This window comes from Anguilla rostrata, chromosome 14 (genome assembly GCF_018555375.3).
Source record: "Anguilla rostrata isolate EN2019 chromosome 14, ASM1855537v3, whole genome shotgun sequence".
Classification (NCBI taxonomy): Eukaryota; Metazoa; Chordata; class Actinopteri; order Anguilliformes; family Anguillidae; genus Anguilla; species Anguilla rostrata.
The window spans coordinates 24,749,364-24,772,200 of NC_057946.1; the positions used below are offsets into that span (position 1 = coordinate 24,749,364).

Below are 22,837 nucleotides of genomic sequence, written 5' to 3' on the forward strand. Positions count from 1 at the left end.
CTGGAACAAAATACTGGGGAGGACTTTTACTTTCTGAACCTGGATTTTCCACCTCTGCTGCAAACCAATGACCAGCACACTTTGTCTTGGTCAGGTGGCCACACTCAGTCTCTTGTGCGTTAAGACCACGCATCGCTGCACCAAGCAAACAAGCCGGCTGGCCAACAGCAGAACATTGATCATGTATCAACAGCTTGAATGCTCAAAAGAAATCAATCGTACGTGCTTCTCCAGCATACTTGACTGTCTGTGAGCTAAATAAATCCTCTTAGATTTAGGCTGCCTTACTGAAGTAGATAGCCTTTTAACCGTGCCATAGGCTCCTTCTGACATCATGATTAACAACATGATTCCATCAGCTGATTACAGTTACTGGCACCTGTAGTTTTAATGAATCCTTCTGCTGTTAGGGTGCTGTCACAGATAAAGCAAAGGGAAGCACCTTGATTGGTTTGTGCCCACTGTATATGGAATTTGTCTTACCTGAATTATGTGCCAAATAGAAAATGAGGGATATAGTCAGAACTATATGGCCCATTCACGTTACTAGCCTACATTCCACTTCATGCATTTATGCATTACGGTATAATAAATACAATAAAAAATATTGATAGTGAAAAAGATTAATTATATTTGAATATATCGATGTTACAAAAACTTTATTAGCTGCAAAATTAGCTAATTAATTTGAAATGTGAAGGCTGTATTATGATTGGACTATGGTCGCGGGAGCACTGGAAGAACTGTTTTGTGTAGGTGGTCAGGCTGTTTAGCTATGAAAAGAACCAACAGTCATTTCACTTAGGATAAATCCAGTTGCGTATTCTCTTGCTAAATTCTTGTTTAGCAAAACTTAAACTTATTAAAATGAGCATCTCATACAGTATAATCCAGTTTAGGCTACCAAGTTTACCTTTTCTGCTAGCTAGTGCTGCTAAGCCTAGACTAATTCATGAGGCTAATCGATGGCTAAATCTAATGTTAATGAAATATTTAAAGCGAGACCGCAGAAAGTAGCCAAAGTGGCACCACTGAAGTCCAACAGAGCCAATTGAACACAAAATGTGACAATTCATTTAACTTGTTCATTAGATTTCTTAAATTGTATTTGACTTTGACTCTTTAGTGGTAGTTCTCTCATTTAAGCTAGCTACCGGCTACAGTGCAGAAGACTAGCAGAAGTTAACATCTCTAGTCATCAAATAATGTTAACATGTCAATAAATCTATTTTATTGTTTGATAGGTATAAATTTGATTTGTATGATAGTAGTCTGTGATTGGATTCATTTGTTGATGTACATTCTTTTACTGACTTTCATAATAGACTAGAATTAATCCCACGTCTTTCACTGTTGGCTTAAACTTTGCTACAGAGGGGGAATCTGTCCCCTTCACAGTCTTTAGCTTCTATGGCCCAAAGTCTGGGTGATATGTCTGCTTGACATGACAAACAGAAATTTAGTTGGGTATGCCCATTTAAGGCATATGTTTCAGCTAATGGGTATTGCTACAAAAACAAAAATTCAATTTAGCCTATCTAATGCCACAGACAGTAAAGCAGCACAGGAATGTTCAACCTCGTTTGGGGTTTTTGAACGGGGAATATGTCACTGACTTGTCTGACCAGACCAGACCAGTTAGCTAGCTAATCAGACAGTCCAGCTGGTTCACTTGCTCGTTATCTAGCTGGCTAACTATTTGACTTACCGGACTGTCTAGCAAGCTGACCAGGCTTTTCAAAGCTAGCTTGTCAGAGTTTTAATGGTGGTCGCAAGGAATGCTGAGTTCATTTTCCAATAGGAAACACTGTCTACCTCTATGTGATTCTTGAATAGCACTGTAAGTAGTAAGCAGCAAGTGACTTTCTGATGATTAATAATGGGGGGAACATGTCAAATTGAAGGGGCCATTAGTCTGCTGCCCCCCCCCCCCCCTCCCCTTTACAATGCCCCCTGGTGTATGCACATTCTGTGGTTGATGAATGAGGTCTTACAGGAGCTGAAACTACTAAATGGATGATAAAAATGATGCTGTGAAAACTAGTATTAGTGAAATATTGATATTGCACTGATGGACAATTTTTTGGAAATTAGAATGGAGAACACAGTTAGATTTTGTTTCTGTTAATGGCTACTTTATTTGACTGAGTTTTGTTTTGTTGCACTAAATGGCTACATAATTGTTTAATTTAGATTTTGTTGCTCTGAATGGCTACTTTATTGAAATGTGCTTGATTTTGTTGCTGTAAATGGATATTTTGTTGGAATGAGTTTGCTTTTGTTGATTTGAATGGCAACTTTATTGGAATTAGTGTGGTTTTGTTGCTCTGAATGGCAGCTTTATTGGAATGAGTTTGGTTTTGTTGTTCCAAATGGATATATTTGGAATGAGTTTGGTTTTGTTGCTCTAAATTGATATTTTGTTGGAATGAGTTTGGTTTTGTTGCTCTAAATGGATATTTTGTTGGAATGAGTTTGGTTTTGTGTCTCTGAATGGCAACTTTATTGGAATGAGTTCAGTTTTGTTGCTCTAAATGGATACCTTAATGGACTGGTTGTGTGCTATATTTTTTCAGTGTCGCATTCACAGTTAATGTGAAACTGGGGTCTGATGGCAGTCTTTTTTTGAAAGTGGTTGATTCATCATCTTGGCAGAGCGCTGAGATGTTAAGCGGATTGAGGACTGTAGCACCTGCTTTGGGCTCACAGCAAATGGTGCTTAGGTGATTATCCTTACAAACATGCATTTTAGATTTCAGCTACTAAATGGTTAAAAATAATTTTTAAAGTATAAAAACCCCCATGCTTGAAAAAGTGACGGAACGTGTTTGCTCCTTGTGTTTCAATAATCACTTTTCGGTGAGATGTTTTCATTATCATACACATTCTCAATGAAAAATTAACACCTATTGTTTTTATTGTAAATGCGGTTGTGCGCTGTGATTTTTGCTTGTTTGTCCTCCTTTTTGACAATGAACACCTTTAGCAAGGCACTCAACCGTCTGCTTGATTGAGGTTGATATGGTTGAATATTCTGCAGTTTTTCGGTGAAGGTATGTAAGGTAGTCTATTTATTATTCCTCGATTGCTTTCAAATTCTGCTGAACGTGATTCTGTGTAACCCTTCTATAATATCTCTGGTGACTCGCATATTTAAACGCCTTCTTCTCGTTTATGTTGGGACTGCTTGGATGACATAAAGCAGATATCTTCAGAATACCCATCCCCCAACCTGACAGCGATGAAACTATTAAAGGTCACAATGCCTTGCAAAAGTATTCACTTGCACAGTTTTGCTTTTACAGTGTCAAACTTTCATTTAAGACCCTGTAATTTAGAAACAAATATTTGTTGTAAATATGACCCATTCATCTACAGAATGATTCACACCAATGATAAGCAAAGAAGGGTGTATAAAATTAACAATACAGGTGATTGAAAGCAATGGCCTCCCATAAGAAAGGAGGCAAAAAGGTTGTTGATCTTCACAAGCCAGGAGATGGTTAGAGACGAATAAACAATGATAATGCTGTCCAATATTTGGTTAATGAGTTGGTTTAAAAAAGCACAGTCTGGTGGAGGAAACAAGTGCATCTCGCCCCCACACCCAGTGAGGCATAATTTTTCTGAGGCAACAAAAAATTAATGCTGCACCGTTGGAGATTTGGAGAACTTAGACACAAAGTCTTCAAGTCTATCGCTGGTTACCACCTCTTAAGACAGTTGAGGGCAATCACAAAAAAATACAAAATTTGAGTTTGTTAAACAGCATTCGGACTGGAACTGGATGTTCCGGTCCTATCTGTGGTTTGAACTGAAGAGGGAAATCCACAAGTATAGAGTGAAGGATCTGAAGGATCTTGAAATATCCTGTACGGAGAAATGGTCTAAGATGCCCTCACAATATGATCACCAAATCTCATGAAACCACTTCCATGCAGACCTAACCCAAGAGAGGACAGCCTATGCAGCAATAATGCATCAAATGAGAGATGAATGAACAGAGTAGCGCAATGCTCTTTCCTATCCAAGGCGCTTTTTAAAAGCGGTCCATTTTAAACGAGACTTGCAGCCGGAGTGGTTCTACATCCATCTCAAAACCTCGAATGATAACCGAGATTAATTTCATATCCAGGAAATAACAGAGCTGATCATTGATCAGGGAATCTATGATTTCCGCCAGGCAGGAACGCTTGGAGAGAGAGGTCGTTTTTTTTAGGTTTCAGGGATCAGTGATTTTATGTAGTGGGAGCACGTTGGCCGTCTTCCACACCTCATCAGGGCCAGGGATCAGCTATAATGAAAGAAGCCATTATTAAAAATAAAAAAGCCAACCTCCAAACCCACTTGGAAGATGAAATAAACATGACACTGATGCAGCTAAAATTCAGCATGGCTAAATTTAGGTTTTTGCTCAAAATCTGAAGCCTTGTGACTGGCACAAAACCCAAGAATACATACGTCCCACTTTTACACATTAATCCCGGTGGTGAAGCCTGGTGGCAGCCATATTGTGCTGTGGGGATGTGTCTGTTCAGCAGGGAATGGCAAACTTATCAGAACTGAAGAAAAGTTTGACAGCATAAAATATAAGCAAATCCAGACAGAAAACCCTGTTTCAGTCCACCAAAGACCAGAAGCGGGGGGGGGGGGGGATGAATAACTATATTTAATAGATAAAAAATGTCACTAACATCCAGCAATCCAGCAAAATGTTCATTGTCCAAGGGTCTGAATACTTTTTCAAAGCACTTAATCAATAGTGTCTTTTTCAGTGATGCAAAGTATCAAACAAAACTGTGACTGTAGTTTAATGTTAACTTAAGCTTCAGTCCAAAAATTTTCATGTACCATCCCCTACTTTCTTCAAATTGATGTTTAAAATCAAGCCAATTCAAGAACCGAACTCACAAGTAAAGAATTCATAAACTGCCGAAAATGATGCTTCATACTATTAAATATATTTTTTGGGAAATGTGTGAGCTATATAACATGAAGCTATGATGGCCAATATGTACTAGGAACAGAGGAGATGCTGAAGCTCGCATACTCAGTATTCCAGTGATGTACAGACTTAAGTTAAAGTGATTGAATGTATCTTCACCAATAATTGCAGCTAAAATGTTTTTTTATATGAACACGTGTTACAATCTTCATTTGAGAGATTGATTGATTCATTTTTTAAATAGATTTTTTGTTAGAAGTATCAAATAATAATCATAATTTTGGACTTTTTAAAAATTGTTGACCTAAGTGCTAAGCTCTTATATTTTGGTTAAAATGCCACAGCAAATCTACCTTGGAAGTGATAAAACATTCACATGTAATTGTTCACAAAGCACTTGACAAGATATGTGTTTTTGAATAGATTTTTAGCCTGTAAAATTGATTCTGCATGATTTGTGCAAGGCTATTTTACTATCAGTACAACTTAATAGCCTATGTTATGGAAATCTGTTTTAACACTGTTTTAACGCAGTTTTAACACAGTTATAATGCTGGTTTAATGCATTGTTTTGAACACAGTTTTAACACAGTTATAATGCTGGTTTGATGCATTGTTTTGAACACTGGTTTAACGCAGATTTAATGCTGGTTTAACGCATTGTTTTGAACACTGGTTTAACGCAGATATAATGCTGGTCTCACACTGGTCTAACAGAGTTTCAATGCTGGTTTAACGCCATTTTAACGCGCCGTTAACTAGGACGTTTAAACTCATCCGACAGAGGTAGTCTTAACCGGCGACCATTTTGAACTCGACAGATGCAGCGGAAAATAATTTATGGCCGTGGTGACGTTTCATATGCTCCTGCAAGGCATTCTTCTTCCACCTGACTGAGCTCTGCATTACCTGTGCTGGGGCCACCCAGTCAGTCTTCCATTACGGAAAGTACAGTACAAGTGATTTTTTTTTTTTTTAGTGCTCACAGGTATTTACTGCACCATTCTAATGGGAATGTAGCTACTGACAATTTAAAATAACATGAGGAAATCTTTGAAATAATGTCAAATTCTGTTAATGTGTATGTAGTACTAGTACTTTTTTTTTGGAGTTTTGATTGTCTCTTTTTTTGTGGGCATCAGGCGCTGTGACTATTTCTCCTGGCACGAGAGCTGCAGAGAGAGAGGAGACTGCACTACAATGTGGGACTGTGGTCCCTCAAAGCTGGGCCTCAACAGGGGACGCGTTACTGTAATTATACTGGGGGAGGCACCGGGCTGTCAGCCAGGAGCACAAGATAACGCAGTGGCATACATTAATTTGCGCTAATAGCATGCCGCTAATGTAAGCCCACTGCTAACTCGGGTTAGCGGACTGTGGTTGGGGGTTAGCACTAGGCTAATATGGTTAGCCTACTGTCAGCTCTCCGCCCCAGACTGCTAATGTGACGCCCAAGCGTAGTCGGAAACAGTGCTGTCAGGATTCAAGGACAGTAAGGGTCTGATTACGGACTATGGGGCACCTCAGCCTCTATCAAACTGCTGAGAAGCTTTCAATCATAAAGGATAACTTCGGTTTTTATTGGATGTTGATCTACTTTTTCCAATCATCCACCATGCTGATTGATAGTGATAATAACTGTGTCACATCTTTCTTTATTGAGCTTTGGTCACCCTGAGAACCGTTCCACTCTGCTTTGCAATGCAGTCTAATGGGACTGTGTGAATGAGACTTGAAATGCCCTCTAAATGTGGCTTTCCACCAAACACAAGCTTGATTAGCACATACCGATGTATTTAATAGATAATTCTGAGCAGTTATTGTTCCATACTTTAATAGTAATGTTCATTTTCAGTACTTTTTTGCATTGTAGAAACACTTCCTTATTTGCACTGTGGCAGGCTGTATTTATGCAGTGTCACACGCTTCTAAGCTTGCCGTAGTGCTCACTGAGAACAGTGTACGCTTCCGCTAAAAAAAGTAGTCCGTCAACTGAAACACCAAATGCGTGGTGATGGACTGATGCAAAATTAATTCCCCTCCAAAAGCATGGGAATGGTGCAGTGAAATGTATTATTTCTGCTGTAGCCATGGGGCATTTGGATTTGAAATCAAAAGATGAATATGAGATAAATGTACAATCAGCTTTTATTTCATGGTATTTATATGCGTATATGTTTGAGCATTTTATAGAAACAACTGTTTTGTGTTGAGCCCCCCCCCCCCATTTTCAGATGTGCAAAAGTAAGTTAAGGTATGACTGACAGGCATTAATTGTTGCTCTGGTGTTTCCTTTTTCACGGATTGTTCACATAAAAAAATGAAGGCAAAACCAAGACTAGACACTCACTGCTCTTTTATGTCTGAACAATCCGTGAAAAAGCCTCTGGTCATGAAGACCAGAGGACTAACTGACTGAAAAGCAACTGTAACAAAACCACTGTAAGCTGAGAAGACAGAAGAATTCATTAAGAAGGACAGCACAGAATGTCAAGGTATGTCAAGTTCAGCAGTTCTGAAAAAGAAAGAAAGTCTTTGAGAAAGAAAGAAAGAAAACACAGGTGGACTCAGAAATAGATACCCTGCAGGTCAGAGAAGGAAGACACCTGTAGTAGATGACTGATGAATCCTAAGAGTTGTGAAGAAAAATCCTAACACCAGCCGTCTCCAGAGAGCAGGGGTGAAGACATTTCAAACTACCGTACGCAGAAGACTTTCAGAGCCGAAGTATAGAGGCTACACTGCAAGATGAAAACCTCTCATCAGCAGCAAGAATAGAAAGGCCAGATTAGAATTCACAAAAAAAAAAAATTACAGATGAGCCAGAAGAGTTCTGGAGCAGATGTTTCATTGACAGATGAGACAAAAATAAAACTGGACCAAAATGATGGAAAGCCGAAAGTGTGGAAAAAGGAAGGAACAGCCCATGATGCAAAGCACCCCCCTCCCTTATCTGTGAAACCTGGAGAAGGTAGTCTCATGGCTGCTTCTGGAACAGGCTCACTTGTCTTTATTGATGATGTAACACAGGATGGCAGCTGTAGGATGTAGGCAGTGTACAGACAGATTTTGTCTGGCTACGTACAAAGACATTCCTCCTACCTCATCGGCCGGTGCTTAATCCAGCAGCAAGACAATGTCCCCAAGCACACTGCCTATGCAGCCAAAGCATTCGTCAGTGGGAAAAAGCGGAAAGTTTGGACTCGCCAAGCCAGTCACCTGATTTAACTCCAACTGAGCTTCCATTTCACTTTCTGAAGAGGAGACTGTAGACAAAAAACCTCCCAAAACAAAGATCAACTCAAAGCAGCCGCAGGAAAAGCATTTCCAAAGAAGATGGCAAACGATTGGTGATGTCACAGACTTCATGCAATGATTGCATTTTGAGGGCATTTCAGGGCTATATAAATAAATATTAGGCTATTGCTTAGATTTTTTTTTAAGTGCATCCATCAACGTACTTTTGCACAGCTGAAAACAGAGGACTCGCCACAAAAACAGCAGTTTCTATAAAATGGTAAACTGAACGCATGTAAATGGCATAAAATAAAATCAGATTGTATTTGTACTTTTGTCTCATATTCATCTTTTGCTCTCAATTCCAAACCCCTTAAGTGTGTAGCAAAAAGAACTAATTTCACTGTGCTGCTCCCGTACTTCAGAAGGGACGCGCCCTTCGGGCTGTGCAGTTATTATGTTGAGGGAGGTTATTTTACGGGCACTTCCAGCCTCGTTCGCATGGCCTCGTTTGACTCGCAAAGCAGAGAGGAGCGGTTTATCGGGGCGAACGAAGCTTCACGAAGAAAGATGTGACTAAATTAGCATTTCTAATCAGCCTGCTGGAAATACTTCCTGAAAAAAAAAAAAACCCCCAAAGTTGTCCTTTAAATAAGAAATGAGAGTTACTGCTTACTTTTTTCCCCAAACATTTAAATTAGCTGATTTTACATGGAAAAAAGGACGAAATGCCTAAGACCATTCCCAATAAAACTGCTAAACCTCTTCCGACGTATCTCCGTGAGGGACACTGCCAAAAAGGATGTAAAATGTAAAATCCTTCGTGAAAAAAAGTAATATATCAAAGGTTCTTAACAAATGGCGGAGTGGTCTTTAAAAGTTTATTATACAGATACTTTTGATTCTGTAATCAAAGCTTGGATGTTACTTTAAAATGCTTTAATAAAATAATATTGCTTCTCATTGAATGCATATACGCAGAAAACGTCTTTACTGTGTCGGGTCAGGCTCTAGTTGCTCTCCGAGGAGGTTGCTGGTGCCGTGGACGTGGACTTCCTCCGGGACAGGGAATGGGAACGGTCGGGGCTGTGGGAATTGAGTTTATCAAAAGGCTGCACGTGGAACTCCAGGAAGTCCATGTGCTGCTCGCTAATGATCTGGCTTATCAGTCCGGGCAGGGCCCGAAGGCTCTCCAGCAGAGTCTCCAGCCTGGTCTCCAGGTGCGAGATCCTCTTCTCCATGTCTTCCCCCCTTTCGTTCAAGTCCGAAATCAGGTCGTACATGGTGTTTTGAGTCTGAAACGACAGGTGGGGGGGGGTCAGGAACTTTTCCTAAACAGTTCTTTCATCTGAACTGTTCATGTCGGTGGGTGATCGTCACATGCTGAAGTACGATATGGGGTGGAAGCACACACGCCTACAGATATTTACTGCATTCTGACCCAGAGTGTGACAAATGCTAAATTTTTTGGTGTGTTTTCAAGTGAAGTCTAAGTACATTTCCAAATGAATCCATCACACATTTCCACTGCATAGACGTGAAAATACAAACAGACAGTAGTTAGCGCACAGCTAGGAGCGCCTGGACCACTATTAATGGGACAGCTCACTTTCCTGGTTTTTTTTGGTGTTATTTCAGGTTTAGTGTCTGTTTTGTTTTTGGCCTAGAGATCGCTTCTGTGCAACGATGGGTGTTTTAGGTATTGGCAGAAGTGTCTGATGACCAATGACTTTACATTGGCAGGTGTATGGGCTCTCAAGGATGTGTGGTGAAGCAAGAAGCTACACTCAGATAACAAACAAAAGCAGATTATACAGAGATGGCATGCCTCCAGATGTTGGGTTTGTGTGTTTATATTACCTGATTATTCTTCAAAATTAAATTAATTTGTCTATTAATTGATCCATTTATTTATTTTTTAAAGGAGATGAAAACTTCAGGCTCAAGGACGCACCAATCATGTTGAAGCCTACAGGGTGTCTGTGACTGTTTTTATTACCTGTACTTAATGGAATTTTCCACCATTTTGGATTTGAACATGTTCTCCTCCCTTAGACTACTTACTTTAAGTAATTTGTTCACTTCATGCAGGTTTACACAACATAGTTGTGGACAGTTGTGTGTCAAGTCAGGTGGTTATCAACCAGTTCATTTAGTTAATATTCAGTATTGAAATGAGGTCTAATGGGCTGAGAAATTGACAGCACATATTGTTTGCAAATAAGGCAGTGGCAGACATACTTGGACATTGATATTGAGGGGGAAAAAGCCATACCTGGTTGATCATCTGAGGCTTCCCTCTAATATATAGAATAGCGGGTTTTCACCATGGTTACAGTGAGTAGAGTTTTCTCTTGCATTCAAAAAAATTAATTCTACAGAGCTGCCATGCATCCCATCAAACTAAATTTATAACTGAACAAACAGCTTTTCTTACCTTTGCAAGGTCCGCGAGTGAGTTTGCTTGATCGTTCAGCTTGCGTTGCTCCATTTTTACACTTCTTAATCTGAACAACAAGACCATTTTAAGCCAACATTTTATTGAAGTGTAGCTGACCAACAGAAACTGATAAATAATTGCATTTTCTAAAGGCACACCTGTTGCAAACAATTACAATTATATTGCAGTTTTTGCTGCATAAAAAAAAAATTGATACAAGCAATACACATTAAATATGATGACAAAAGCCAGCAATGTTTTAGTTATTCATACTTATTATAAAAACAAAATAAAGAAAAAATGATAAAGAAGTCAAACAATAATATAGCCCCATTTGTCCTTGCTAAGACCTTACTTACATTTTTGCATAACTAAATATTTGCTCTACTCTCTGCAGAGGTAACGGCATTAATGCTCTGTCTGTTTTAGATATTCCAGTTTCTGATCATTTTTGAATTTTTCCAGCGCTTCGTTGTTTATCTCAAGTGTTTGCCACCTATTCACGTTGAAAAGCACACTTTTTGAGCGACTACCTACTATTCTCGCCTCAAACACTAAAGGCACAGGGTGTCCTAACTGACAGTCTGAACAATGCTCTGCTCAGTTCCCTTGACGTCCTTGCCCCATTAAAAACTAGACAACATACCCAGACTAAACAGGGCCTTGGTGTTCACATGCTACACAAGCACTGAAACAGACATGTAAAAACCTGGAATGCCAGTGGAATGAAACTACACTCATGAACTTTTGCCTTGCCTGCGTGGAATGTTTAAAAAAATACAACCATTCAGTGTCAGCAGACAGGGCTGTACATTTTTCACAACTAGTTAATAACAATAAAAAAAATTCTAGGTTCCTTTTTGACGTCCCCATGCTCAAAATTCCTCTCTCTACCAATGATTTTAATGATTTTTTTAATGAATAAAATTGACCCACCACCTGTATATGAGACCCCATCCCAGCTAAAATTTTTAAGGAACTGCTTCCGATTTTATGATATTAAGTTCTCAATATTGTGAACATGTTGATTTCTACGGGTTCTGTTTCATCAGCTTTCACAATGGCTATTATTAAACCATTTAGAAAAGAAACCAAATCTTGACTCTGACGTACAGAACAATTTTAGACCCATTTCCAACCTTTGTTTTATATCCAAGAGCTGTAGTTGCTCAACTTTTATATATTTATCCACTAACTGTCTTTTTGACCAACTTCAGTCTGGCCTTTGATGCCTCCATTCCACTGAAACGGCCCGGGTAAGGGTGTTGAATGATCTGCTGATAGCCATCAACTGAAACTTAACATCAGTGTTGCTGCTGCTAAGCGCTGCCTTTGACATCATTGAGGAGAGCATGCTTTTAAACAGGTTTGATTGGAGAAACACAGGTATCCATGAGATAGTGCTCTAATGGTTCAATTTGTACCGGTTAAACAGATGTCAATATGTAGTCTGCAATAATGCCATTTCTGAATTTTCAAAGGAAGAGTTTGGTGTGCCCCAGGGTTCAGTCCTTAGTCTGTTGCTTTTTTCTATTTACAAGCTGCCCCTTGACGATGTCATTGGCAAATATGGTACTGATTTTCACCAATGACACACAGCTTTATGTATGTCTTGAGCTGTATGACCCAACTCCACTTGTAAACCTAGAGGAATGCCTGTCTGAAATTAAAAGATGGGGGCTGAGTTTCTTGTTCTTGAATGCAGAAAAAACCGAGATGTTAGTTGCTTGACGAGCTGAATACAGGCACCTAACTGAGCAGATAACTCTAAATATTGATGTTGCATAAAATCACAATACTCGACTGTTAAAAAATTGGTTTTATCTTTATTTCAAGACAGGTTTTTTCCACCTTCGTAACATTGCTAAAAACTGACCTATGCTATCAATTGTGGATGCTTAAACTTTGATACATGTGTTTGTAACATCTAGACTTGACTACTGTAATCAGTAGAAGACTTGTCCCGAATATTGCAGTGAGAGTCTTGACCAAAAATAGAAAATCTGATCACATAACACACATTCTGGCCTCTCTTCCAATTCAGGCCAGAGCTGATTTCAAGGTCTTCCTCCTCACCTATAAAGCCTTAAAAGGATTACTGCCACCGTATTTATCTGACCTTACTAGGCCGGATACGCCTGTGTACCCTGTTCGCTCTCTGAACAGGGGCTATTTGGTTACCCCCAGAGTTAACAGGAAGTCGTCTGGGGTGTATAGCATTTGTCTGCCGTGCTCTTTGTCTCTGGAATGCCCTTTCTGCATCTGCTAGAGAAGCAGGTACGGTTGACATTTTTTAGGTGAGACTAAAAACCCATTGTGAAGGGGGCAGCGTGGTTTTGGTGCCGGCTGCAGGCGGAGAGATGGGGGAGTGGTTTAGTCTGCAGGCGGAGAGATGGGGGAGTGGTTTAGTCTGCAGGCGGAGAGATGGGGGAGTGGTTTAGTCTGCAGGCGGAGAGATGGGGAATGGTTTAGTCTGCAGGCGGAGAGATGGGGAGTGGTTTAGTCTGCAGGCGGAGAGATGGGGGAGTGGTTTAGTCTGCAGGCGGAGAGATGGGGGAGTGGTTTAGTCTGCAGGCGGAGAGATGGGGAGTGGTTTAGTCTGCAGGCGGAGAGATGGGGGAGTGGTTTAGTCTGCAGGCGGAGAGATGGGGGAGTGGTTTAGTCTGCAGGCGGAGAGATGGGGGAGTGGTTTAGTCTGCAGGCGGAGAGATGGGGAGTGGTTTAGTCTGCAGGCGGAGAGATGGGGGAGTGGTTTAGTCTGCAGGCGGAGAGATGGGGAGTGGTTTAGTCTGCAGGCGGAGAGATGGGGGAGTGGTTTAGTCTGCAGGCGGAGAGATGGGGAGTGGTTTGAGTCTGCAGGCGGAGAGATGGGAATGGTTTAGTCTGCAGGCGGAGAGATGGGAGTGGTTTAGTCTGCAGGCGGAGAGATGGGGGAGTGGTTTAGTCTGCAGGCGGAGAGATGGGGGAGTGGTTTAGTCTGCAGGCGGAGAGATGGGGGAGTGGTTTAGTCTGCAGGCAGTTGCAGCTGTGGGCGGTTACGCGATCAGTGCTAACCTTGATATGTGCTGCCTGTAGTGAGACCGAGAGACCACAGAGGCACACGATCAAGTACAGGAGCCACAACATCGACAACAACAACAACAATGATGACCACAACAATGACTACAACAACAACAACAACAACAACGACTGCAACAATGGTGACAGTGACCGTGTTGTGGCTTGCTAAACCCCAATAAACTTGTTCATCATACCCGTCCATGCCTGTGTGGTTCTGTGGACTTGTTACATCCATCTTTTTCCTGTTATTACAGCCTGCCTTGGCTTTACTGGTTGGTTCTAACAACAATAATGGAATAGCATTGATTTGTGGAAGTGCCTGATCATGGTAGTCTGGTTCCTGCTTATTCATTATTAGCAACATATACTGATTGTCCCAGGTTAATTCTATTTATTTCATTTGCACGTCTATGTGTGTATCTGTGTATCTTTATTTATGCTCGTACATATATGCATTTATGAATACATGTTATTTTATGCATCCTTTGGGGACCAACTGTGTATTAGTTAACTGGGAACCAACTGCCACTGTGTGCTGATTTACAGGTGACCAACTGTGTGCTGGCTAACTGGGGACTCACTGTGTTCTGCTTAACTGGGGGCCCACTGTGTACTGGACTGGTTTACTGGGAACCTACGGTGTTCTGGGTTACTGGGGACCTACTGTGTGCTGGTTTTCATTCCATCCATTATTGCAACCTCTGCATTGTAACAGGCTGATAACTGCTGTTAATTAGACACATTTAATGTTGACCAAGGGATGATTTACTCCCTTAAAGCCACATTATGTCAGAAATAGCTGTGCCTGCCAAGAAGAATAAACGCTCCATATTCACCTCCAAGGGCATTTGAGCAGCCTTATCAACTAATGCTTCCATTCCCTGTAATGTGCTGTACGAGAAACGATTGCTATAGAAGGAGATTCTTTTTTAAAAATTTGACTCCATTTTAAACTGACAGGTGAAATTGGTTGGATACTAACTGCTGAAAGAACAGACACCTGGTCACTAAAATACAATCATTTGTGGAAAATGAAAATTAAAAAAAAAAAAGCAAATGGCCACAGACTGCACTGTGTTACATTTAGTTCAAGGAAAAAATGCAGTAGAACACAGAAACATTGTCAGCAACCTTAATTAATCAACAGATTGGCTGTAACAAAAATCAGCATATGAAGTGGGTCCTCGGGGCACTGTTTAGGAAGCACTGCTTTTAGGTGGACCAGAGTTCTGGGATGATTAAAGTCTGGGTGAGCAGGCATACATAACCAACCTCTTCAGTGCATTTAAGGACAGTACATGAAAGTAATAAACCAGTAATAATTTAAATTAGCATGGCAACTGACGTAATTTCGAAATGCCTATATACAAAAAGAAATGTATTCAATGAATCATAAGGACCAAGGGTTATTTACGGCCAAAACATTTGACTCGTTACAGTATGACATATTACTTTTCAATGTGAAATTTCCCATAGACGTTGGGCAATATTTAATCAAATGAAAAACAAACTCTAAAAAAAGACCAATTAGTTTGAATCATAACTGCCAATGTGTTAGAATTAGTCTACATGTCTACAGTCTACAGTCTGTGGGTTGAATGAGTGCACGTTTTGGGAATTGGACACATTGAGATTCCGGAATTAGAAAAAATTAATTAATCCTCATTCGACCGGATCAATTCATACAGAGATCTGGCAGTCCCACTTTGCCCCAAGGGGGTAAATGTGGTCATACTGTTAATGCACTGCACTCCGAATTGAGCACCGTACCAGGCTCTAAATCCTGAACATAAATTGACCTTAATGTTTGAATGAGGCCACTGGATAATTCAGTAAATTGCTTACGAGGGAGGAGTTTGCCTTTCCTGCCAATGTGACATTAATCACACTACTGCATAACTAGGTTCCGTATAACAGTTTAAATAAAATATTTCAGTTGATACTTCAGTTGATGAAAATTGGAACAGGAGTTAAAATTCAAATAAACAAATAAAAGTTTCTGCCTCTTTTAAAGTGGACATACCCAGGTATGTTGAGGATTTATTCATTATTTTGCACGTTAAATGTGTGTAAAAGTTGTGTGGCTATTTTTATGTATGTATGTGTGTTAGGATTAGGGTTATGTTCACTATGATTACAGTCAACTAAATGGGCATTTGCATTTCTGCTGCAGACCAAGCAGCCATTGACCTGACGTCCTCTTTTTTAAATTTAAATTTAATCCCCGATTTTATCCCCAGTATTTCCCAACCTGAACTGAACCAAACTTTTTGATCTCCTGTTCCAACCCTTCCTGCTGAGGTCAGGAGGAGAGGAAAGGCCAGACATGTGACTTCTCCACTTCATATGACACCTATTCTCACTATTTTCCACCCTGCAGACACACCAGCAATTATACACTGTCTCTGTTATGGGAGGACTGTCTGTAAGCAGGTGCCTGGTCTGACCAGGAGTGGCCGCTAGAGAGCGCTGAGAACAACGGAACTAGCCGACTTACCCCCTATCATTCCCCAAGGAGGTTTGGCCAATGTGGACCTCCGACCATGGCACGACTGGACCAGTCACAGGGCTCATGCTTTTTGCTTTCATAACGAGTGTCTTTACGGTGCGAGCCACCTGAGGCCCTCTTGAGCTACAGCCTGCTTACATGCTTACTGCCCCCCATATAATTCTCCCATATTACCCCCACAGCTGGTGCAGAAGCTTTTACCCTAAGCCAGGGTACTTACTGCCCCCTGCTGTCACAGCATTCTGACGGGTGAAAGCACGAACATCAAAGCACCATGGCCCTCTAAAACTCAACAGCACTTCGTTCCCCACCATATATACATGTCAGAGTTGGCTGGAACTCAAGACCTAATGGAAGCATAATTTTTATTGTCTTTATTGTTTTAACGTCTTTCAAAATAAAAGCATGAGCGGATCATACCAGTCCGCTTTTAAGCTGTCACCGAGTCATATTTCAGCCCCGTTCCACCGCATTATACGGGCACAAACAAATATGTCACGCAGATTATAACTAATGCTGAGTTCTGTTACAGGAAGCCTTCAGTGCTGAGGAGCAGCGGTGACTAAATCAACTGCTGAAGTGCAGAGCAAAAATATTAGCATACAGTACACTTTTAGACTCATGCAAGGAAAACAAGTATTCCCGGAGGGCCAACTAGATTATAATATGCGCAGAGCAGCGGAAGAGAACCTAAATGTACCACTGAACCAACACTGCAGTCCACTTAGCAATGCGTCGGCTAAACACTGAAAATAAATAGCACGCATTCGCGAGAACATAAACTTTGAAATTAAATAACATGCATTCCCGAGAACGTAAACTTTGAAATTAAATAGCATGCATAGCCGAGAACATTCCGGAACGACCACAGCACGTCACAACGTACACCCGCAGTATAAATAACACCGAGGGCCCCTACTGCAAATACAACAGTCAAAATGTTTAAAATAACAACGCACTCATGCGAATACTCAAAGGAAATCAGTTATCTAACTCCCTGGAAGTATCACAGAATAATTGTGTGTTTGTGTGTGTGTGTTGCATGAGCTATGTCTACCAGTTCCTTCTGTTTTTGCACAAGAATTGCTATCAGACTCGCTATGGGCCAATACATCAGAGGAACCACAGTAAGCTAAGCAGTTAAATCCAGTCGGCGCTCAGTCCTGGTGTATTAAAGCATGAACCGCAGCAGCTGTGCACCCGCAGAGTCCCAGTGGACAGTGCAGTAATATAAAACCGTACAAGCAGCAGATCCACAAACACATCAGTCTGCGGGCTCTCTGTTCATATTATTTTCAGGTGCCGTAAGCCTGCATGCAGCACAGGCAACAGATCTGCGACGGCTTCGTTTGCCAGTACAAGCGGCAGCGAGAGATCGCGCTGTTGCACAGACCACAGAGCATGACGGTGCTGAGCTGAAATGCTGTGGATGAAGAGGAAGACATGCTTGATGACACATGCATATCACAAGGAAAACCAAACCTAAAATCCCCCCTTTTAATATTTCACCATTTTCACTAATTAGGCAGTCTCAGTAAGCCATGATGCGGGCTGGTGCGTGTCTGGGCGTGGAGGGGTCTAGGTGAGACTTGTAGTCAAGTCAATTCAATTAAATTTACAGAGCTTTATTGGCATGGAAGTAATGAAACAATATTGCCAAAGCCATAGAGTTGATACACATGAATGAAATAAGATTTAACGCTTGATTTGTTACAATAGTGCGATGTAAGGATAGTTTATTTACAGTTACCCAGAATCCCTTGCTCTATGACATACCAACACATTATCTTGCCACAAAAGGGGCGGTCTCTGCTGAGTATAAGCTAATGTATAGCAGTGATGGGAAGTCTTTATCAGGTCTTAGTCACTCTTCCTCCTAATTATCATGCAGTTTCTTATCGTAGAGAGTGGGACTGAATGCTGGAGAGGATGAACTAAGAGAGGGGAAGGAACACGGATAAGAAAGCTCCTTCTGCTGATCTATACTTTTTATAATTCCACATTCACACGGGCGAAAAGCGTGAAATTGTGAAATATAAGCTGTCGGGGGTTTGTGCCTGGAAATGTTCTCAAATTTAGTTTTTTTTTTAACACCCCTGGACATCTCAAAGGAGGATGTTCAAAGGGGAAATTATTCACAGAATCCCTCTTTGTAATCTCAGGCCGTATGGAAATCTGTGATAACGCTCTGCAGTGTACAGTATGTGCTTTCTGTGGTGGTAATTTAGCATTCACAATTTCCTTGTCCGTTAATTATGGGTAAACACACAAAATGAGCGTAAACACACAAAATAGCCAAATGAATCCATGTATTAAACTGTCTTATTCCAAAAACCCATCAAACGTACAGCTGAAAATTGAATTTGTGTATTTAAGAGAATTTAAGAGTATTTAGAGTGCCTTGTATATTAACCACCGTGCAGCAGCCAGCTGTAGGAGTGGGACTGTTTACTCCAGTAAATGCCACTCGCCAGCCGATTCTTCAGAGAGCGCTGTTGTGTGGGCTAGCCCACGCCAAAGACAACGCTCTGTGACACCATATAGCAGGCCTGCTGCTGTCAAACGGGCTTTAGGTAAATAAATAAATAAATAAACAAACACACAAATAAAAAAATTAAAAGACTGCTGGAGTAAATACAAGGGCTTGGCTTGTAATTGTTTAGAGAAATTGTAAAATGTTCCAATCTGTAGCATAACATTCTGTTCCTGTTTGGGAATGTTTACATATTTCAAAAGAATTTTCCGTTGTGCCAAAAAATCTTTGTAGAAGAAATTCAGATATTCTGAAAGAGCATTAACCAAAACCTGACGAAACAGGCCTGCAAATTCATGGGCTGGAATACTTACCGAATGTGTTTTTCTTTTTTCAAAACCATTTAATTAATATCATAACCTGTTTGTCTCTTTTCACGAGACCTCAGGCCCGACCTGTAGTCTTTACGTCTCCTTACATTCACATCATTATCAAAATTTGTAAGACAAACTTTTTATTTTGAGACCAATTAATTCGTTTCATAAGGATGATGAGTATGAATTTGCATTATGGCACGTGGCAATGTTAATACATTTGTCTTACTGGGCACAATAATGTTGTGATGTCTGTGCGTTTGTGTTACTGCATCAGTGGTCGCGCTAGCCCATGGAATGCTACGTCTTTGGAATGCAAGACATTTCAAAATCTGCTTGTGTTCTTATAAAAATAACTGTTTTTGCCATGATATGCCAACTCACAATAACACAAACGTAGCATATGCCATTCATAATTTAATTAGGACACTTGTAACAAAGTGTCACAAATTTTTGCCACACGGGCTAGTATTGAAAAACCATAGGAGCAATTTCTGTCTTAATCTACTCATGTTGAGCCAGCTAGCTAGAGCGTAACATCTCGTTTGCTACTTTTCATTCAAATTACGCACTTTTGCTTTTGAATCTCGCAATGCTACCGACAGCTGTGTAAATATTATGATCAATAAACAGCACAAATGTTCTGTAAGACGCCGAAAGATGCTTGGCCCAAAGGTACACTAATAATTTTGTTGTGGTTCAAGTCAGGGTCATCACCTGCTGTAATCCTTAGAAAAAATACCTCAAAATATCTGCTTTACAGAAGTGTATTTTTCCTAGATTTTGGCTCGCTTTTCTGCATAAAAAACGCAGAATCCTGCATTAATTTGTCTGTGCACTGATGATTTTGCTTTTTCTTTTACGACACACGGTGATGTTTATACTTTTGTGTTATTGAACATGGTGATATTTGTGTGTTTGTGTTACTAGGCATGATGATGTTTATGTGTTTGTGTTACTGCACATGGTGATGTTTGTCTGTTTGTGATATTGGGCATGGAGATGTTTGTGCATTTGTGATGTCATCCTCTCTGGTCCCAACTGAACGAGAAGATGTTTTTTTCATATTGGAACCGCATTTTAACACACCACAGTAAAATATCAGTGAACATAAGAAACAAAATTCAGAATTTCCACACAAATATAATTTGTTGCTTCTAAATTACAAAAGAAGATACAGTGTCACAAAATTACAATGCTCTACTTTACATTCATTAACATGAAAATTCATATATTGAAAAAAACATTCTCAAGCAACAGTTCCATTTGCAGGCATTCAGAAAGCAAAACAAACTGCAAAACCAAATGGGCATTTCAAGAGAAGTAGAACATGGGGTTGGACCGATAATCAATAATACTGAATATTGTGGTACTTTAGTGCAAATTAAATAGGCTAGTTCAAGACAATAGGACATTGGGAAGAAAGCTAGTTAGACTCGTAACATACTCCCAGCTGAAAACACTTGCCAGTTCTTGCCAATTATCCAATCCATCTGGTTTAATGGCATTGTCCAACTGTTAACATTATCAGTGATGAATCGGTGTGATAGGAAGAGTATGACTGATTTAAAGAAAAATATCTGTAATCAACAGATTATCTCAAATGTAAAATAACTTTGTAATACAACATGAATTGAAAAAAGGTTGTCTTGATTAATGCTGCATTGTTGAAGGATGAAAATGCAGAAGAGACAAGAAGAGAGGGGGTTCTTTTCCCCATTAGAAATTACAGGATGATAATTCTGACTACCTGACCAACCCCAGTGCAAAGAGCAGGCATTACACATCATTACAACCAAGCAGATGTTCGGTCCACAACAGCACACACGCAAGCACACGTGTGTGTGTGGGTGTCTCCGTGTGTGTGTGTTTGTGTGTGTGGGATAGGGTGTGTGTGTATACATATACACACACACACACACACTCACACACACACACACCACACTACACTTGATGGATAAGATGGCACCATGTCATTGTTAGCCTCCATTTCAGAAAAGTGGTTTGATAGGTAAGAAGAAAATGCTCCCTCCTATCTTTAGTACCCACAATTTTGATGTTTTAACTAGTAGACTAGCACCCACTGATATTATGACTATAATATTCATCTTACCAGGTCAGATTAGCAAATGGACTGTAGTAAAATGTCCTTTCAGCTTGAGTGGGTTCAGTTCATCACGAAAGATGATATATATACAAGTTTCAGTAGAGTTATATACAATTTTGCTCTTTGAAATATCCCACTCACCCTTATATAATACTCAGTTATTGTTTGATGAGAAATTGGTTTGGCTACGTTAGCATGTAGCATAAAGCATAAGGATCGTTCTTCTATGCCACATACACAGTTTGGACAGTGTAAAATATCAACCGCAAATAAATACCAGATTTTATCATTTTTTTAAAAGTCAAAATCAAATGCGGATCGCATGTATTTCACTAGTAAAATGGAGTTTGGCGTCGAACCAAAGCAAGATAATCAGTTAGTAATATTCAAATTATTTACACTAGTCAAATTTAGTGCCAGTAAGTTTACAGTAAGATTTTGCCTGGTTAAAATAGAGAACGCATGACATGCACACAAAATGAGCACTTCTATATAAAAGGCAAACGCTCAGACTTACTTCCGAGCTCTATGGCATTATGTTGACATGAACAGGAAAAGAAAACATAGACAAAAATTAGTCGATAAAAGTTGCAGCACATAGTAATTTTTTTAATAGAGTATATTAAGACTATAAAATATATAAAATCAGTACAGTATTCCAATACAAAAGCAGTACAAGCCAGCAACAACAACAAATCTGATAACGGCCAAGGAATACAAATTTTTAAAAAACAAATTAAACAACAATAAATGTAAAAAGTGATAAAGAGCAGGTAAAAATAATAAGAAAAATCACTCATCACAGGACCCTAGGGTCTCTTACCCAAACGGCAAAACATTACAAGCTCTTCTATACACAAATAGGACTCTCCACTCCCTCTCGTTTTGTTGGCTTTTCATTAATGTAATGAATACGACATTGTTTTAAGCTATTCTGCACCCATCTTAATATAAAATACTGAAGCTTAAAAAACTGTTCTTTGCATCTTGAATTATCAAGTCCACGGCGACAGTGAAACCATCGCAGCTTCGATTTGAATAAGTCTGTGAAATATCAAAAATAAATATATTAAAATATAAAATAGATTAAAAAATGTATTAAATATGAAGGCAGCGGTTAGGGACAAGGCAGAGGCTGTATGTGCACATTTAAACACAATTATAACAGTATAAATATATGGAAAGCTTTCCTCTTCACGTGGTATTTTTGTGTGGAGCTAGATTGCTGTTAATGCATCTCCTGGCTGCCACTATTTTCTGTCACCAGCATGCGACATGCGTGTCTCACCAAATTTCCTTTTCCATGTGATAACATTCAAATAACGTGAGCAGGAATGTAGACTGCTCAGGAACAGCATGGAGATAACTACTGCAGAATAATTAATTCATCAGAAGTGTTAGAATGGGTTTCAAAAATCATCCTCTGTCCTCAGGGTTCAGAGCACTTATGACGCCTAATGCAAGCGCTGTTTTATTGGCCTACCGAGTGATGTCGCCCAAGCTTCGCGCAGCGGCGTCAGAGACGGGAGAACCGCAGATTTGCTAGCGTAGGCTAACTCGTTTCTAGGGCAGGCCAGCTCATTTTTTTCAGTGCCGTTTCGCTGACTGTTCTGTTTTATTCCCAGAGAAATGTAAAAACTCAAGTGAACAAATGGTATTTATGGAGATGTCTATTCATATGGGATTGGTATG

At 40.0% G+C, this 22,837-nt stretch overlaps 1 protein-coding gene across 3 annotated transcripts in view; it reads right to left on the reverse strand.

Moving 5' to 3' along the window:
- Positions 1 to 3,694: 3,694 nt before the first annotated feature.
- The window catches only part of kcnn2 (potassium calcium-activated channel subfamily N member 2), a 44,848-nt gene continuing 25,705 nt past the window's right edge, over positions 3,695 to 22,837 (reverse strand). The window contains exons 6-7 of one of the 3 annotated variants that reach the window (XM_064308291.1): positions 10,620 to 10,689; positions 3,695 to 9,477 (exon numbers count right to left, since the gene is read on the reverse strand). In XM_064308291.1, coding sequence (XP_064164361.1) covers positions 9,193 to 9,477; positions 10,620 to 10,689 — 355 coding nt within the window. In that variant the 3' untranslated portion in view covers positions 3,695 to 9,192. Of the gene's footprint in view, positions 9,478 to 10,619; positions 10,690 to 20,174; positions 22,190 to 22,837 lie in introns of those variants that run through there. The other 2 variants (XM_064308290.1, XM_064308292.1) reach the window with 2 other exon arrangements.